Source organism: Dicentrarchus labrax, unplaced genomic scaffold (assembly GCF_905237075.1).
Source record: "Dicentrarchus labrax unplaced genomic scaffold, dlabrax2021, whole genome shotgun sequence".
NCBI lineage: Eukaryota > Metazoa > Chordata > Actinopteri > Moronidae > Dicentrarchus > Dicentrarchus labrax.
In genome coordinates, this window is record NW_026136713.1 from 16,527,097 (window position 1) to 16,544,916 (window position 17,820).

The window sequence follows — 17,820 nt, forward strand, 5'->3', positions numbered from 1 at the left end:
GAGTTTTTTGACAGGTGAGGTTTAGGGGGACTGTATTTTCCTGCAGTGGCAAAGTAGAACAGTCTGTCTTGTGTGTGATATCTGAATCCTGAGCCAGCCCTGTATGTATCATTTAAAAAATAGCAGGAGAGGGGTCTCCTCTAAAATCTCCCACCTTGGGGGCTCTTTAAATGAGTTTCAGTCAGGCGTACTTCACAGTGAGACTGAATTCCACTGAGTGCAGATTTGCATAAATAGAATCAGAATAAGGTACTTGATACCTAAGAAAAGATGATGTCTGTGCTGTGCTAAGCTAATTGGCGAAGGATTGAACCACTGTCCTAGATATGCCCAGACAGTAACTTCGATTGTTTTCAAATTCATACCATAATCTACTAAGACAAAAACAGTGGTCCCAGAGGGGGCTGGTAGTTTGTGGGACGCACAATGCGGAACGGCTCCCATCCCTCTCAAGTGAAGGACAGCAATTAATTGTCCTTTCGTTAAACCCCTCCCCAAAATAACGACTGTCCAATCAAAGCTCAGCAACCGTAAGCTTTGGATGTCCACATGCCAAAGGGGCAAGCACAGGGCTGTAATTAGAGGGATACTCAGCAATTAAACAGTTTGGAGGGTGGTGTCTTATTTTCTAGGCATTCCAAAAACAAATGAGAAAAAGTATAAGGAATGGATTAAACAGTGCGTTTATTTGCTCTAACGTCAGCTGCAATCATTAGCATGTCTCTCTAACCAGTTTATTACCCACAGCTGAGTGTTACTCCCAAAACCAAGGAGCACATTATTAAAAAATAACTGCATTAGTGTGTGCAGTTACAGGTTATGTTTTTTTTTAAAAAGGCCTGTTCACGTCAAACACATCCACTGTGTAGTATTTCAGAGTTTAGGGTAACATTAGCAGCTCTGTCCTTCTCTTTATTGGATTTGGGTTTACACTCCAGCAAGCCCAGCCAACAGCATCAGATAGCATTACGCTTGCCAAACACATCATCATCTGAGCTTCCTCTCTTGTAACGGTAAACGTGAAAACATATTTTCTAAACAAGAAAGCTAAGCATCCAGACAATTTTACATTTTCCTTATATTCATACTACTATTAGGACAAACTTTCTCTACACTAAAGAAAAAAATGCTTCGTCTTTGGCCTTCCCCATGGTTCCTCAACAGGAGCGCTGCAGGAGTAGAATTTTTGTTCGATACCTGAAATGAGGTCTGTGGTTTTAACAAAAGCTTAAGAGTTTTTCACTTTTGTTCTATGACATAAAATACTTCAGTAAATACCCGAATCAAAAATTTGGGAGCTTTTACGTGTCTTAAAAATGGCGGTTGCTACTAGTTGTTACTACACAGGTTGTTGTTGACATTAAACATCAGCACGCTAAACATAGAGACTTCCTGCTTCCTGTTTTATCTGCTCACTCGTCCGTCTTTACAGCCGTGTTGTCTTTATAGTCTCACTTGGAAACTATTTTAACTCAAACTTTCCTACTTGATTTAATTAAGTTGTAAGTCAAGTGGTGGTGACGTTGATGTCATGCGACCCCTTCTGGCGATCGCACGGTTTAAAAAGCATAAAAGTGGTGTTCATTTGTGAATATTATCTTGCTGAGCAAAGCGTGTAAGTATGCAATAATCCAAAATCCAAAGGGAAAACCCAAAGGGAAAATCCTGTTGGCTTTTTTTGAAGGAACCAGTGTGATGCTAACTGGGTTGGCCTTCTAATATAGCTCATCCCTGCAGCACTCTACTGGTGAGGATGCTGGCTTTTTGCCCGAGACATGCAATTTTAGCCTGTCTCTTAGCACAATATAATGTAAGTAGACATCAAGGGCATATTTAAGACCCTTGTTAAAAGATTCTCCTTTTAGAACGAGTCAGCTTGCAGACAGTCAGACGGAGACTGTTTTCAACCAACTCCTGGAGCTAATGTTTGGCTTAATTAACTAGCTAGCTACAGCTGATAAAATCTGCCAGCGGCGGATTTCAGCTGACAAAATCAACGGCTGGCTGAAAATGAGAGGTTTGCTTCTGTCTGCCTCTGTCTACAATCATTTTTGAATGACCCACTCTTTCAAAAATTACTAGAATTTTGAGTGGTACATCTGCCGCCATTAAAACTGTGAACTGCATTATATTGACAGGCATAGCAAGAGTCACTAAGAGGGGCGGGGCTTGCTTTAATGAACAGGTTAGAATGAAATGTTCTCTTTGTTTTTCTCCCACAGACACTTCCTGTTCAAGCAGGGCTCTGGTTCATCAGCTCTACTGTCAGGGGCGGGGCAGGGATACCCCCTGACATCTGGGACTGTGTACTCCCCTCCACCCCGGCCTCTCCCTCGCAGCAGCGTGACCAGACCACTGTTTACCTTCAACAAGCCTCACCGCTGCTGCAACTGGAAGTGTACCGCCCTCTCTGCGTCGCTCCTTACTCTGACCCTGGCCCTGTTGCTCACATACGTCATTGGTGAGTAACGGTATACATATATATCTTCGCCATCGTGCATGTTTGTCATGTGTTGCTGCACGAGAAGATTTCCTTGTGTTTTTTCTGATTGTATTTAAAGAATCAGCATTTTCAAAACAGATCGCTAGAGGGGCCAGGTAATTGGGAGGCTTGTCAAGAGACTGCCTAATTAATTCAAAAAAGAATCAATAAAAATAGAGAAACAAAATCCAACAGTGGTTTTAATACACAGAAAATCAAAGGGTAAAAGAAATACAGGAACAAAAAAATAAAAAAATAAACCAATCGATAGGGATCAAAGCTGGACTGCTGAAAATGTTACACTCTTACTTTGAAGGAGTTGGCTTTAAAAACAGCTGGTAATGTATTCCAAATGTGACCCTCTGTAGGATATTATAAATTGTAAATTAGCTGTCCCAGACCAAAACACAAAACAGGTAATTATTCCATGATGAATACACACATACAGTAAGTACTGACTCATTCCCTTTTTTCTCTCACACACACCCACAGCTACACAAACACACCTTATTACTTTTCTACCTCTAACAGCCTCGTTTTTATTATATTAATCAATCTAGGTTTGTCTAAGCTTAAGATCTTATTGTCTGTGCTTTTATAATGTTTATATATTTTTTATTTGCTTATTTAATATTTAATATTTGTTTTAAGGTCTTATTACTTAACCCCCTCTTTTTATTTATGTTTTAATCACATTGTTAGCGGTGTTGCTACTTTTATTTATTTTTGGAATCACATTTGAAGCGGAATTGCTGCTTTTACTTGAATAAAGTATCTGAATACTTCCTCCACCACTGACTATAACTGCAGATGAATTCCCATTATGAACGCAGATTAACACTAGTTTTTATGATTGATTCTTATTTTGAAATAATTTTGGAATCAAGAAAGTTTCTGGAGCAGTTCTACCATCTGGTAAATCATCATCAGAGTTTGTCAAAGTCAAATGCCAAATTTATTCATCGATCCCCACCGATTGCACCAATTCCCTGTTCATCCTCAACCTTGGCCTGGCCCTCCACCTCAGCACATCATCTCCCCTCCTCCGCCCCCCAAGTGCAGATATCTCAACCCAGCCGGTTTATTTCCCTCCTGTGGTGGTGCTCAAGGTCACGCCGGAGCAGGCGGGGGTTCGCATTAATCACACACACACACACACATACACATACACATGCATACACATACACTTCACAGACAGACATCACACACACACTCACACTGGCGAATCCATGCAGATTAATCCCCAGGCTGAACCATGCTATTCCATTAATGTCCCGGCCCCGGTAATTAGTGCATTAGTGAGGAGTGTGAGTGATGACTTGAAGACGACATCACCTTTTAATTGGTGTCATGCTCCACTCCTGCTTGGCAATGATCGATCTCCATGTTGACATCACCATGGCAACTGCACCAAGATGTATGGGATGTAAGCATAGATGATATGTTAGCCTGTAAATCAAAGGTATTCAAATAGCAAGATTAAAGTGGTCATGGACTTAATGTCTTTGTCTAGGGGGAGAGGTTGAGACAGAGGCCACCAGATGATTAGGTTCTCTCATTACATAATTATTCAGTAATTTTAATGAATTAATTAAGAGCCACTGACAGGGAGAGAAAAAGTATTCCTTTTCATCTTCATCAAATAATAGCCACGTCGAGTTTGTATTTATTGATTTTGTCTCTGACTGTCTCTCATTAAATCAAGTTCTTAAAGATGAATTCTTATTATCATAAGTATTGTAATAAGAAACAGAAGAAATTATATGCAGTGTTTAAAATATGATAATGAATGATCATTTATTCAAAATTTAATCAGCTCCTGCAAGCTATTCTACTGTACTCTGGTTGTTCAGTTGTTATATCGCGCATATTTTTTTCAATCTTTGTTTCTGATTTTCTTTTCTTCTTCACATATAAGACTCATCATATGAGAGTACTGTTGAAACCATTAGTCAATTACTTGTCAATCAAGAGAAATCTTGAATTTTTCAGCAAAAATACCAAGTATTCCATTGATTACAACTTCTCAATTACGAGGATTTGCTACTTGTTTGTGTCTTATGTTAGTAAGGTAAATAATCTTTTGTTGGTTTGGAGTTGTTTTTGAGTGACAAAAAAAAAACAATTATTTGATTGCATTAGCTGGGGCTTAAGAAACTGCGATGTTTCTTTTTTTTACATATTTTTTGACATTCTGATTAATGTATTAATCAAGGAAATTATAGATAGATGTTTGTAATGTGTGTATTGCCTGTCAGCATGATACTGCAGATACTGCTGACTGAATCAAGACATTTGCAACATTTAAAAAAATATGACATATTTCTTTACAGTCGTGCCAAGCTGGAGCCCCTTTCAAAATGCCGGAGATGCTTCCCCCTCAAAATCATCTTAACGCAGCTGTTACATTTGGCTGAATCTTCATCTTTTCTCATGATGCTCAGCCAAACTTTACACAGCTTGCCGCAGTCATCCATGGTTCAGCATGAAACTGAGCTAGGAACTGATCTCACATGCTAAGTGGAGGCACAGAATGACCGGTAGCAAGTACCATGCAGCAGATCTTGAACACTTAATGTTCAATAATTTAATAACCACATCTGACACTGATGATTTGTAGCAAATCCTCATTTTGTTTTGGAACCATTTCTTAATACCCACCTCAAATCATTGCCCATCCTTTAAGCTCTTTGTGCAAGGTATGTGACTTGTTTATTAATTTGGGGAAAAGTAACCCAGCAAATAATGAGGCAATAATATTATGTCTCAAATTAAGGTTTCCAATTAGCACAACAATAGGACGATGCATGATTGCAGAGATAATGCCGTGCCTAAGTGATTGCAGTGTATGCCCCCTGTTGTGATTAGCTAAGGCAGTCCTCCTCTCTTTCTTTACTGCCCTCTTCCCTCTCCTCCCATACCCCCTGGTGTTGCAGGGGCTGTGAATAGCTTTGTTAATTTGTTTATCTCCCAACGTACCCCTCCCTCCTGCAGTCGTAGCTTGTTATTAAGCACAACACGGCCATCAGATATGAGGAACCAGGCATTATGATAGCAAACGGGGCATTTAAGGAGAGATAGAGGACAGATTAAGATTGCATCTGTAATCTTGAAGAATATTGCTGCTGACAATACTACCAGTAACTAATTTTCTATTCTAAGCTCATTTAAGTTCTGCCTCTGTAAAATCTACCTACTATTGCTCATCATGCTGTCAAAAAAAAGGTAATTAGAGCATTTTCTGCATTAATGATGTCTTGCTGTTTTAAACAGTTACAATCCTCAGTTGTTGAATCAAATATGAGGAGAGGGCGTTATATGTCAGTTATGAAAGATAATCATCTCTATGGCAACAGGAAGAAGCTTCTGATGCAATTGAAATGAGCAAGTCAGCAGCACCCTGCAATCAAATAATCACCACCAAATCACATTTCAGTCGCTCGCACACACAGCGGCACAGACAGTGTACACTTTAAGCTAAAATCTTCTTTATAGTTCTGTTGTGCAATATGTGCTGCTTCAGGGGACCTGGTGGTTCCATAAAGAACCAAATGACTCGTTAGTGGCTTTAAGTTCATTACTTTAACGCTATTTCTTTCAGTAAATCTACTTTCACAGTTTGATGGCAATTCAAAGCATCTGCCTTAAAAGTAGGCCATTATTCAGCGGGGTCAAACTCAGTACAGTTCCAACTGAACTCACAAGAAAAGAGATAGTGTGTCTGTTATTTCCATAATCAATAAATCTACAGATTATTCTCTTGATTTGGTTTCCCAGGGCCTAAGGTGATGCTTTCAAATGTCTTAATTTGTTCCAACAAACAGTCCAGAAATGATATAAAGTTGACAAAACTATAACAGTACATCCATTTTGGAAGCTAGAACCGACAGAAATGTCTACCATTTTTGCTTTGATGAGTCATTTACAATAAAAATAATGGATTTTTTTTCTGCTGACTTATTGATTAATCATATAAATAGTAATAAAGTTCAATCACAATCAATCGAATATCTGTTTCAGTTTTAACCTTTGCTTCACCATCTGAGTAGGGCCCTATTTATACAGCAAAAATGTCAAACATTTTCAGCTTTCACCTTCTTAAATGTGTATTAAATCACTATAAATTGAACATCTTTCTTGTTTGGGTTTGTTGGTTGGACAAAACAAGCAAAGATGTCACCTTGGGCTCTGGTAGGCATTTTTCATATTTTAGACTTTGCAGATCTGACAAACTCTGTGCTTAGTGGCTAGAACTTAATAAGAGTTCTTAAGTCGCTCCCTCTTGATCAGGATTTCTCCTCCAAACGTCCTAGCAGGCCTTGTCTGTCTCAGCGCCAGGCTGATTACAGCTTATCATGAATTAAGTGCTTGTTCTATTCTATTTGTTGACCACCCTGGCTAACAAGTTAAAAAATTACAACTGGGAGCTGAGGAGAACATTATGCCAACCATACACATAACGCCAACTAAGACATTACTCTGATACACACTGGAGCACCATTATTAGACGGGTACTTTTTCATCTTAGCTCTCAATTTTCTCTCAGATAGACACAAAACCACAACTGCATTATCATCTAATACTGTCCTCATTAACAATAAGCCACAATGTGCAGACAGAAAGGCAACAATGGAAATGCTAAATCTAAAGGTGGCCACAAAGCTAACATTAGCAAATATCAAGTAAGCTACCTACTGCTTCTACCTAACCGTTTTTGTGAGAGTCGAAATGTGTGACCACAGACGGCACAACCGTAACACCGAGAAACGTAATCATTCTTTCACTCTTTCCGCTGCTACATCTGCTATCACATTCTGACAGTCACATAAGATGTTAGGGTGTAAACACTTGCGCTGCCATGTTTGCAACAGCCTTCTGTCACTATTGCTGTGCTAATGTGAGCCATACAGGGTGCACCTATCGGCTACTGACAGGGATGACTTATAAATCATCTTGTCAATCAATCAATGAAAAGGACCTATGCTAAATTGTGTTGTTTTTTTCTACAATTTCAAGTTTGTAAATAACTAATGCAATGCCCTCTTCCTAGGTACTCCCATGATATGACGCTAATGGTTTAGGCCACACACGCACATGATCTTAAAGACTATATTTAGTGAACAATAACTGTCTTCATGTTGCATTACAGTTACCCCAAAAAATGAAAGCCTGTTAGTTAGCATGCAAATACAAATGAAAAAAGAGAAAAGAAACCCAAAGGAGGGAAAACCATGGTTCTATCAGAGGGAGAGGGAGTTTCTAGCTACTTAATATTTCTGCTTTAAGCCAGCACTGTAGAAGAGTGTATTTTTGCTGACTGTGGAAATCTGTTCGACTCAATTAGCATCAATGAACAACAATTACCTTTCATATTTGTTAATATTGCTAAGAAAGCACTTGTGTTTTTAGTGTGTGGCATTGAAGGGGGGGGGGACAATTGTGACAAGTGATTGGCGGTTCATCACACTGGCTCACACAAGTGCAGATATAATACAGACATTGTGCTGGTCGGTTGACTGAACCTGGCTCTCAACTTGCATAACTAGCAGTTGTTACAGTATGTGAACTGGAGCTGTAGCTGATGAAAGTACCTGAAGAAAGTAGCTGATGCTTGCTCAAAAAGTTCCTAGATTTGTTGAAATTGAAGTGCTCAAGGGCTCTGAAAAGTTGCTCAATCTATTGACAAAGTTGCTAAGTCCAGAGGAGTGTATAGTTGTGTGCAGATTAAGACTGAATTTATTGCGGTGGCCTATATATGTTTACAAAAAGTGATAATGTTATTATAAGTGTGAAAAACTTCTATACATTACCACTGAGAGGGCAGCAGCAGGTGCCCTACCGTTTGATGAAGTCTGGATCTTTTGTGGTGAGCTCATGAAAGATGCAGACCAGTGGCTCCTAAAGGTTAAATAAAATGTGTGACTGTTTAGACAAGGTAGTTGACCTTTTGTTAGGTAATACAATAAGCCTACATCCTGTCTCCTGTCATGCTGTCTATAGTAGAGTTGTTTTCTATGGAAGTTTTAGTTTCTTTTACAACAGATTAAGAGTCAGAATATTAGAATTAGTCAGAAAGTCCAGCAATTGTTTGAAAATCAAAAGATATTTTGACTTGTCACAGTAGGAAAGGTAAAAGCAAGTAATGAATTCCACCTTGAAAGGCTGGAATTGATTATAATTCAGCCGCCTCAGTTTCAGAGTCCTGGTATTGTTCATGCTGACTCACTGTCACTCTGTAAGGCTTGCTGATACACTTGAATAGAACAGAGCCAGTTAATGTTATTAGTGACTAGGGCTGGGCGATATAGCTGAAAATGTGTATGGTAAAATGTGTTTTGTGTGTAACAGATAAATGCTGTGACTGATGACACTGCATAGAGTGGACGCAGCTATGGTAATTCACTCATAGCACGCTTATCAAGGAATATGATGCTATTTATGAGTGAGGGCGTATTTGTTATTTGCTTTCATGGCGGTTTGCATTTAATGCCTTTAAGTGAAATTATTGAACATTCTAATGTTCTTGTTCCTATTAATGAAGTATTGCCGATATTGCTACTATCAATATCAACCACAACCAGTACAATCAGTGTCCTTGGTCAGGAGATTGGCAATAATATTCCTAACCATTTTGGGTCCCTAAAAGTGCTTTTGTGCACACAGTATCTTGGACTGAGGTGCACGAGGGCACGACTATTGTCTTTAGGAAGCAGTGGGAAAGGTCTACAAGGTCTACATTTATTTTGTTTCACAATATTGTCATATTCCTCACCCCTACTGTCAGGTATAAGGGAAAATAGCCTACTTTGGTCTCAGGCCGATGGTGATCCAGCACTCACAACATAGCCGGCTAGCTCTGTCCATTGTCAGGACCAGTGCTCTCATTATAGTGTTTTTGTGAACACACACACACACACACACACACACACACACACACACTACAACAATGAAACTTAATTTGGAACAGTGGTTAACAAAACATAAATATTGCTGGTCCAATGAGGAAGAGCTTTACTATTTCCATTTTAGCTAAAAGCACCATTAGCAAATCAGGACTGATGTGCTGTGACTTTATGGACACTGCAACTACAGAGTAACTGGGTAAGAAAGTAGCAATCATATCAGAAATAGTACAGTATGATTTGTATTTTATCAAACACATTTTTGTATAGTGCTGTTAGTTTAGTCTTAATGTGCAATGTAATTAAGGAAATGTCCCAACAGAAACTCAGTGTGTGAAGCTCATTGGACTGTTTTTCAGTGAACAGGACAAAGAAGACATACCACAAAAAAAAAAGGATAGTCCAAGTCTAAATTGGAAAAGCTCAAATGTGCTGATTCACTGCTGACGATCTGCTACATTATTCAGTCTGAACTGAGTCCCATATGCAATCAGACAGCACAATCTGCAGGCCATCACACACACACTGGACTGTGATGGTTGTCCTCAGTGGGATAAAAATGCTTCACAGTTTTGAACATTAAGTAACAGTCCCCGAAGCACAACATAGGTGGTAAACACAAATTATAAATTTGATGGTCAGTAATTGTAAATGCAGTGCATTAATTAGCTTGTTTTGTATACTAATAATAACCTCAGTGGAATGAACAGTCTGTAAAGTGGGCATTGCAGTCTGGTCTGATAGCAGGTGGTAGGCAGGAGGCCAGAGATTGTGTACAGAGGTAAAGTCAGAGGGTCAGCTGAGTCTGGTGATGGCTGTCGGGACGAAGCTGTTGAGATGTTGAGTCGGCCTGGCCCTAATGAAATGTTGCCTTCTCCCAAAGGAAAGTTTTTGAACAGGTGGTCGCCTGTTTGTCTGGGATCAGCCGCGATCCTCTTCATTGTGCAGTTCTGTCAAGGAGGGCAACTGGCAACCAATTATCTACTCAGCGATGCTGAGTGGGTAAGATTGGCTGGTACAGCTTGTTTCCAGTAGGGCCTGGAAACTAGAACCCTTTCTATTAGGAGTGTACTGGCTCAGCACAGTTTAGCTGGACACAAAAAAGCTGTCACACACAGTGACTCAATCACAGTACAGCAATACTGCCGTGTTTTGCACCGTGTATTGGCTTTATTCTCTTTGCCTCAACAGATGTTTGGAATCTGTTCCATAATTATAGCTCACACTGAGAGGGCTTTCACCTTTGAGTCAATATGTGTGCCTTAATCTTTACCTATGTATGTGTTTTAAGGTGTGTGCGTGTGTATAATACTGAAATAATTTTATTTTCCGTTTTTATTTTTCAAAAAGAAAATATTTTGATTATTTTGATAGTTACACCAGATCACTAACAACAATGCTAATGCTTTTTTAATTTTTTTAATTAATTAATTTATTTTTATTTTTTACAAATTTAGAATGACTGGTATGTAACCAAAAGCACATTTTGTTTCCTCCTCATTTTTCTCTCCAGTTTCTATGGAGGCATTTTCTGAGCTTGTTTACTGTAAACTGTGGTATGGTTGAATGATCTTGCAGACCAAAAAAACCCAACCTATTTTGGGTGCATGGGGAGAGAAATTTAAGGTGAACATTGGTTTAAACTGTTCTGCTCCTTTACAGAATTTTATGGTGAAAATGGGAGAAAACAAAAACAATGAGCCACATGTGTGTCCGAGTTCAAATGTATGTGTGTGCCAGCATGTGCATGTAGTTGAAGGTGCGTGCGTGACTTTGTGATTCGGACTGTGTGTGTGTGCTTGTTTGTGTGTGTATGTGTGTGTGCGCACCCCAAGCTTCTTTCAGCCAGCTGCTTCATGCCTCATTGGGGTCTGTATTGATTGGTCCAGTTTCTCTTTGTTTTCAGTCCTCTATTTTGGTCGTCTGATGCAGCTCTAAGAAACCCGCTGGCCTTTGCTAAAACTGCCCTAACAGCTCCAGAAGCCTTTGGTAAAATTGCTTTAAATGGCTAGACAGACTCTGTACAGAAAGCTCTGAATGGCGAGAGAGCCCTTTGGTAAAATGTCTCCAGAAGGTCAGAGAGGCTGCAATGAAATAGCCTCAATAGTTCACAGAGGCAACATGCTCACACACATACACACGGACGTGCACAGCAACTCACACACACTTTTTTTCCTCACCCACTCCATGACACACAAATGCAGTCACATACCAAAGCACATCACACATGGATTGAGCTGTATGTGACTGCGAGCGGCAGTTGTGAGTCGCTGTTTGTCTGCAGTGTTTTAGCTCTCAGTGGTGGTTGATGGTGGCTGCCGGAGGGGAATCTAACATGGCGCCGATCCCCTGCTCATTTAGCACTATTCTGTCTGTTGTAACATGACTCAGCTTTCAGAAAAGGGCCAGATCAGTAAGACAGCGAGTGGGAGACAGACATGGAGAGTGGGGGACTCTGACAGAAAGGGAGAGGGGGCGTGATTAGAAATGAAAGAACAACAGAGAAATGCGTGAAGCAGAAAGCTGTGATCTGTTGGACTTGGTGTACTGTCGCTACCGTGACTAACTAGATGACAGTGACAGCGAGTTTTACTGGTAAATAAACACCAGGATATACAGCAAATCTCATCATTCAAGATGTGAGAAGTGTGTCACCACCTCCGCTCTTCCTTTATCCCTCTTCCCGTCATTTTATCCCTTTATTCAAACAGGACTTCCCATTTCAGATTAGCAAGGTCACACCGATGATGAGTCCTGAGGTTTATACCAGTGAAGACAGTTTGGAGTGAGGCTCTGCGTCTGCTCACACACACACACACACACACACACACACACACACCTTGCACACAAGCAAATGTCAGCTGGCAAACACTCACACACGCAAACATACACACTTAAACAGTCATGACAGCGGTATTAGTAGCTTTCAAGGGGTTGGTGGAGGGGGGTAGGAAAAACACTTTAGCACCTCTTGTCTGTCAGAGTGGAGAGAGGGCCGACAGGCGAAAAGGAGGGAGGGCAGGTAGACCCCCAGGCCCTCAGTCTCTACTCTAACGTTGACTTAGACACAGATGGCTCTGAAGTCCCTCTCCTTCACTCTCCTTCACACTTGTTTTCCCCATTTGTCTCTCTCTCTCTCTCTCTTTCTTTCTTACCCCCGTCTCTCCCTCTCCCCATGTCTTTTATCTTCCACTGCCCTTCTCTCTCTCTGCCTTTCTTTCTCCCATCCCTCAGAAGTTGTGGCTTAGCTAGAGGCTGACACAGCCATGCAGAACTTGGATGAGAAATTGCTTTTACTGTACATGCTAAACTACACACTAAATCGAATGACTGATGCTCTTGAAAGTGTTTGCTGCAGGGCAAAGCCAGCTGTAGTCTTTGGTTGTCAGACAGAATATAGTTGGCGGTTAGCTATGTGTATGAGCGAAAAGAACTTGGCAATCAGGCCAGGGTGTGTTTCCGCTTGTGCGAGTGTATTGATAAATCATTTTTAACTGACTGCAGTGCTACCTTGGCTGTAATGGTTATCGATAAGACAGTATATTCACAGTCAATCTCACCCATTGTGTCCCGCAGCCCAACCCAGCACTGTTACAAACACCAGATAGCTGCATGTAGTGTAACACAGGCATTAAACAGGAATGCACACACACACACACAATTTTCTTTCTCTATCTCCTGCTCTTTCTCCCACCACGAGTGTGAAATCTAATCATCACTGGAGCCCACAATCATTTCTATCTAATCTGGAGACACACACATGCCTGACAACAACAATAGCAACAACTGCAGCAGCAATTGCAAGCTAGCATTATCTCTGCTTCTACCAGCTCAAATAGTCTGCTTTTAAAACCTGTCTGTCTGGAGAGAATGGTGACGCGAGTTTAGTGGTTCACGGTTGCCATTTATTACAATAACGATAAAGATATGCCATCCATACGTCTTTGCATTGCAGCTGTTAACGTACAACTGTCGCAATGGAGCGGTTGTTATCTCAGCAGCCTCGCTCACTTCATCCTCAAATTTCCACCCGCTTGGATTCCTCTGTTCTCTTATTTCTCTCCGTGGTAGTTTAAGTAAACCTGAAAAAGCCACATCAAGCACCTATTTCTCTTACTACTGAACTGTCTCAGTCTCTCCCTACACTCTGTGCTGTTCTCTTCAGCCTGCCACATATTCTACCCACATCTCGGTGGGGTAGCCGACAGTGAGGGTACTGTACAGAACCCCCTCACAGCAGTGCCGTCCTATTACCTCTGGCAGTCATCTCACTGTCACACTGATCAATGATTCATGTGTGCGAGGGCCTCGGCCTGTTAGCTCGCCGCACTGCTGCTCGCTGTCGCCACTGTGCTGCCGCCACTCCCGTTATAATGACTGGACTCACTCGGAGTCTCCTTCTAACATGTGATCGTTATGTGCGTTTTTGCAAGAGCGCGCGAGAGAAAGATGGACACTGTGAGAGAGATGGATAGACAGGCAAGAGAAAAAGAGACTGAGAGTGAAGGTTCACGCTGGGCCCATGCTGCTCACATAACTGAATGCATGCTGTGTCTAAGTGTGTGTCTGTGTGAGTGTGTATGCATTTTTGTGTTCACACAAAGGCTCAAAGATGTGTCACATCCTATAAGCAATGGTGTTAAGAAGTGAGGGGTACCGCTGAGGTATTTTTTATTGCATTACGTTTAATGATGTTCTAAATGTTCCTTAGAAACACAGGGTGTAGTGGTGGCTGAGTGGTTAGGACACAAACCATGTACTGCAACATCCCCAGTTTGATTTCATTTGGGGACCTTTATTAATTATTCCCTCTTTCACTTCTAGTTTCTTGTCTGTTTCTGACAAATTAATATTTGATAAAGCCAAAAAACTAAATTAACAAAAACAAACAAACATAGAAATACCAGAGTTTAATTTAACAATACCCTGCTACTATATGTTTATGTTATCAGCAACCGTTTTCATTATTTCAACTTTGATTCTGATAAATCATGCTTTTTTTCCATCATTTTGGTGTAGCAGATGGCTCTAAATGCTACAATACCCACAATCTTCAGCCGCCATTGCTATGGGGAAAAAGAAGCCAGTCAGTGACAAGAATCAGAGTACTAGCAAATTCAGAACACTTTTTTGTTGCCATTGGGAAAATTAGACTGTGCCATTGTTGCTACTTTTTTGGCATTTTGCTTTATTTTGGATAGTTGAAGAGAGAGACAGGATAGGCAGGGGAGAGAGAGAGGGAATGACATGCAGCAAAGTCTAGTTTCAAACCTGGGGCCACTGCAGTAAGGACTCAGCTTTGGCATGTGTTACCCATTCTTCCAGGAGAGCTACTGGGGTGATTTGTTCTTTATCTTTAACCCAGAATGTGATGGTAATAAATTCACTTAAAGTAACAGTTACTAATTCTTACCAAGAGTTACATGATTGCAAGATTGATACCTATCACACAACATATTGGAACTGACAGATTTTGTCATCAGGGGCCCAAAATGCTCAGAAGGCTCCACGTCGTCTCCATGGCAATATATTTGTAGTATTTCTATAACTTCTAATTTGTTGGGCAATTTGCACCACTGAAGTAAAATTTAAAATCCTTTCCCTTCTGTATAAATAAACATAAAATTCAGTACCATTGTTTTGCAGATGACAAACAAATTTACTATATGTCCTATTGAAAACCAGTTAAGGTTTAATGCAAATCTTTACCAGTTATTATCTGGTTTGTCAGAAATAAAATGCTGGATGTCCCAAAACTGTCTCCAGCTAAATAAAAACAAATCAAATTATTATTTTTGGTCCTATCCCAGTTTAACAAAAACCATCTTGGTTCCCTGTCTACAAATGTCAAACCTACAACCAAAACCTTGTGTGTAATATTTGACAGTGACCTTTCATTTGAGAATCAAGTTACAAAAGTCATTCAATCATCTTTTTATCAACTGAGGAACATCTCAAAATCCTGCCTTTTCTCCCTCGGCCTGATCTCGAGAAGGTCATACATGCTTTTATGTAATCTCAGGTAGATTGCTGTAATTCATTGTATTCAGAGCTGAGCCAAAAAGTGATCTTTTGCTAGTACAAAACGCAGCTCCTCTGCTTTTAACAAATACTTGAGGACAAAATGATATCACTCCTATGAAGCCTTCTTCACTAGTTACCAGCAAGTTTTTGAATTGATTTATAGATTGTACTGATTACCTTTAAAGCACGTCATGGTTTCCTAGTTATATTTCTGACTTGCCGCTCTGTTAGGAGCCAGACCGCAGCCTCAGATATGCAGGCAGGTGCTGCTGTCTGTTTCTAAGTCCTGGCTCAAGACTAAAGGGGACCAGGCTTTTGCAGTCAGGGCCCCTCAGCTCTGGAGCTCTCCACCTGTGGATTTGTGGCAGCAAAATCAGTGACATATTTGAAATAATGTTTCAAAACCTATCTTTTTAAAACAGCTTATTATTTATACTAGCACACATCCAACATGTCTTATTATTATTGTTTTTATCTTATTTTTGGGTATTGGCCTTATTGCAGTCCTGAAACATTTTAATGGTTCAACAATGTATTGCACTTTGTAACTTTGTTTTGAAATAAATACAGTTTATTATTATATTATTATGATGGGGCCCTGTGTAAAAACTAATTTAATACCTTTAATATTTGAGTTGATGCTGCATATTCTTTCACCAAATAGAATTTTAGGCTAATTACCAACTGTATACCAAATATCATAGAAATGATGTTTGATTTCTGGGCCTCTGGGTAAAATGGGCTGGGTAAATATGCCTGTGTGGGGGCTCATCATTTTTTCAGACCTGATATACACTTACCCAGTTGTTCATTTGACAAAATAATTCCAACTCAAGGCCCTCTCACTGGCTTTTTTGAGGAAACAATATACTGTATGTTACAACATCAACATATCTCCAAGACAACTGAGCAAACTTTATCTTTGTATCTAAGCTAGTAAGTGGACCTTGGGTTAGGATTATTCTGTCAAACAATTTTCTAAGGTCAAGAATGAACCTTCAAACTCAGCAGTTGCTCATCTTTTTTACTGATTTAAACAGGAGAGCTCTGACTGCAGCTGTTACTTGCAGCAAAAGAATGGGACTCTTGGTCGCGGAATCCTAGATGTTCAAAACCACTCCCACTTTAACTGTACACCTTAAGTCCTGTCCTTGCCTTTGGGTCCATAAGTACTCAGTTTTGAAATACCTAGAATTATCTTGGTCATGTGAAGAACAAGTCTTAATACTGTCATCACTAAAATTAATATTGCGGTGAGGACACCGGGTCCTCAAAAGTACAAGAGCATACACACAAACTTGCACCCTCCATCAGCATCCTCTCCTCATATTCCTAGGTCCTTATCCCTCCTCGCTTCAGCTCGTGTTTTTTGTGTGCGTATGTGCGTGTGTGCGTGTGTGTGTGTGTGTGTGTGTGTGTGTGTGTGTGTGTGTGTGTGTTTGTGTGCTCTCTGACTATAGATGCTAAGTGTTCTAGCAAAAGGTCAACAGCCATAAAACAAGAGAGTGAGAGAGACGGAGAGAGAGAGACTGATGAGCAGGAGCAGGAGAAATAGGGTCTGAGGGGCTTTAAGGAGGGATGGAGTGGTGAAGAGGAGAAGATAGAAGAGCCAGTGAGGACTGTCGCTGCAGAGTCATTACTGGAGTGGGTAACACTTGGCTAACGGAGGTGTGGGGGTGCACGGGAGAACAAGGAGAGAAAGAAAAGCAATTCAGATGAGAGGAAGTGAGAGGAAAATGAAGCATGAGAGACTGAATGGTAGAAACGCTAAAAGTATCAGTTTGGGAATAACTTGTCATCCCTCACTGAGCACTCTTACAGACTAATTTATGAAACTATGATAGGTTGTTCCACTCCACTGCATAATTTAATGCAGTACAAACAGTCATGATGCATACAAACCTACATTTGTAAGTTCATCACTATACTTCATGTTTAATTCTAATAGAAGAGAGTTCATAATGGGTTGTAGCATAAAGGAAATTTCTGCAGGACTGTCTCTAAATCTGTCATTGTTAAATAAAATGTGACTGTCATCGGTATGTTTTTCTGTGACTTTCTCTCTACCTGCTTGCGTTTTCTCCCACCTGTCTGCTTAAGATGAAGTACTTACAGTACCAGACAACCAGAAGGGATTTTGCTAGAAACTAAATCCATGAAATTGAATGTACAAGGCAGATCATTTGGGTTACTGTTTATCATACTTTTTTTTTCCCACCATCAGAATGAGTCATCACAACTAATTTCACACTGATGTGTTAATGAGAAAATCCCCCACACTGCATCTTTTTAAAATGAAAATAAGAAAACTACAGTGAGGAGGGAAAAAAATTAAAATGAGTAACTCGTACGCACACTGATGTGAAGAATCTGTGCGTGTCCATGTCTGGTCTCGTCACAGGCTGACAGTTC

General features: G+C 40.3%; 1 protein-coding gene across 1 annotated transcript in view; it reads left to right on the forward strand.

The window, feature by feature from the left end:
- Nucleotides 1-17,820, forward strand: part of tenm1 (teneurin transmembrane protein 1) — a 165,170-nt gene that overhangs the window by 54,758 nt on the left and 92,592 nt on the right. Inside the window, exon 5 of the mRNA XM_051419664.1 lies at nucleotides 2,223-2,461. Coding sequence (XP_051275624.1) covers nucleotides 2,223-2,461 — 239 coding nt within the window. The remainder of the gene's footprint in view (nucleotides 1-2,222; nucleotides 2,462-17,820) is intronic.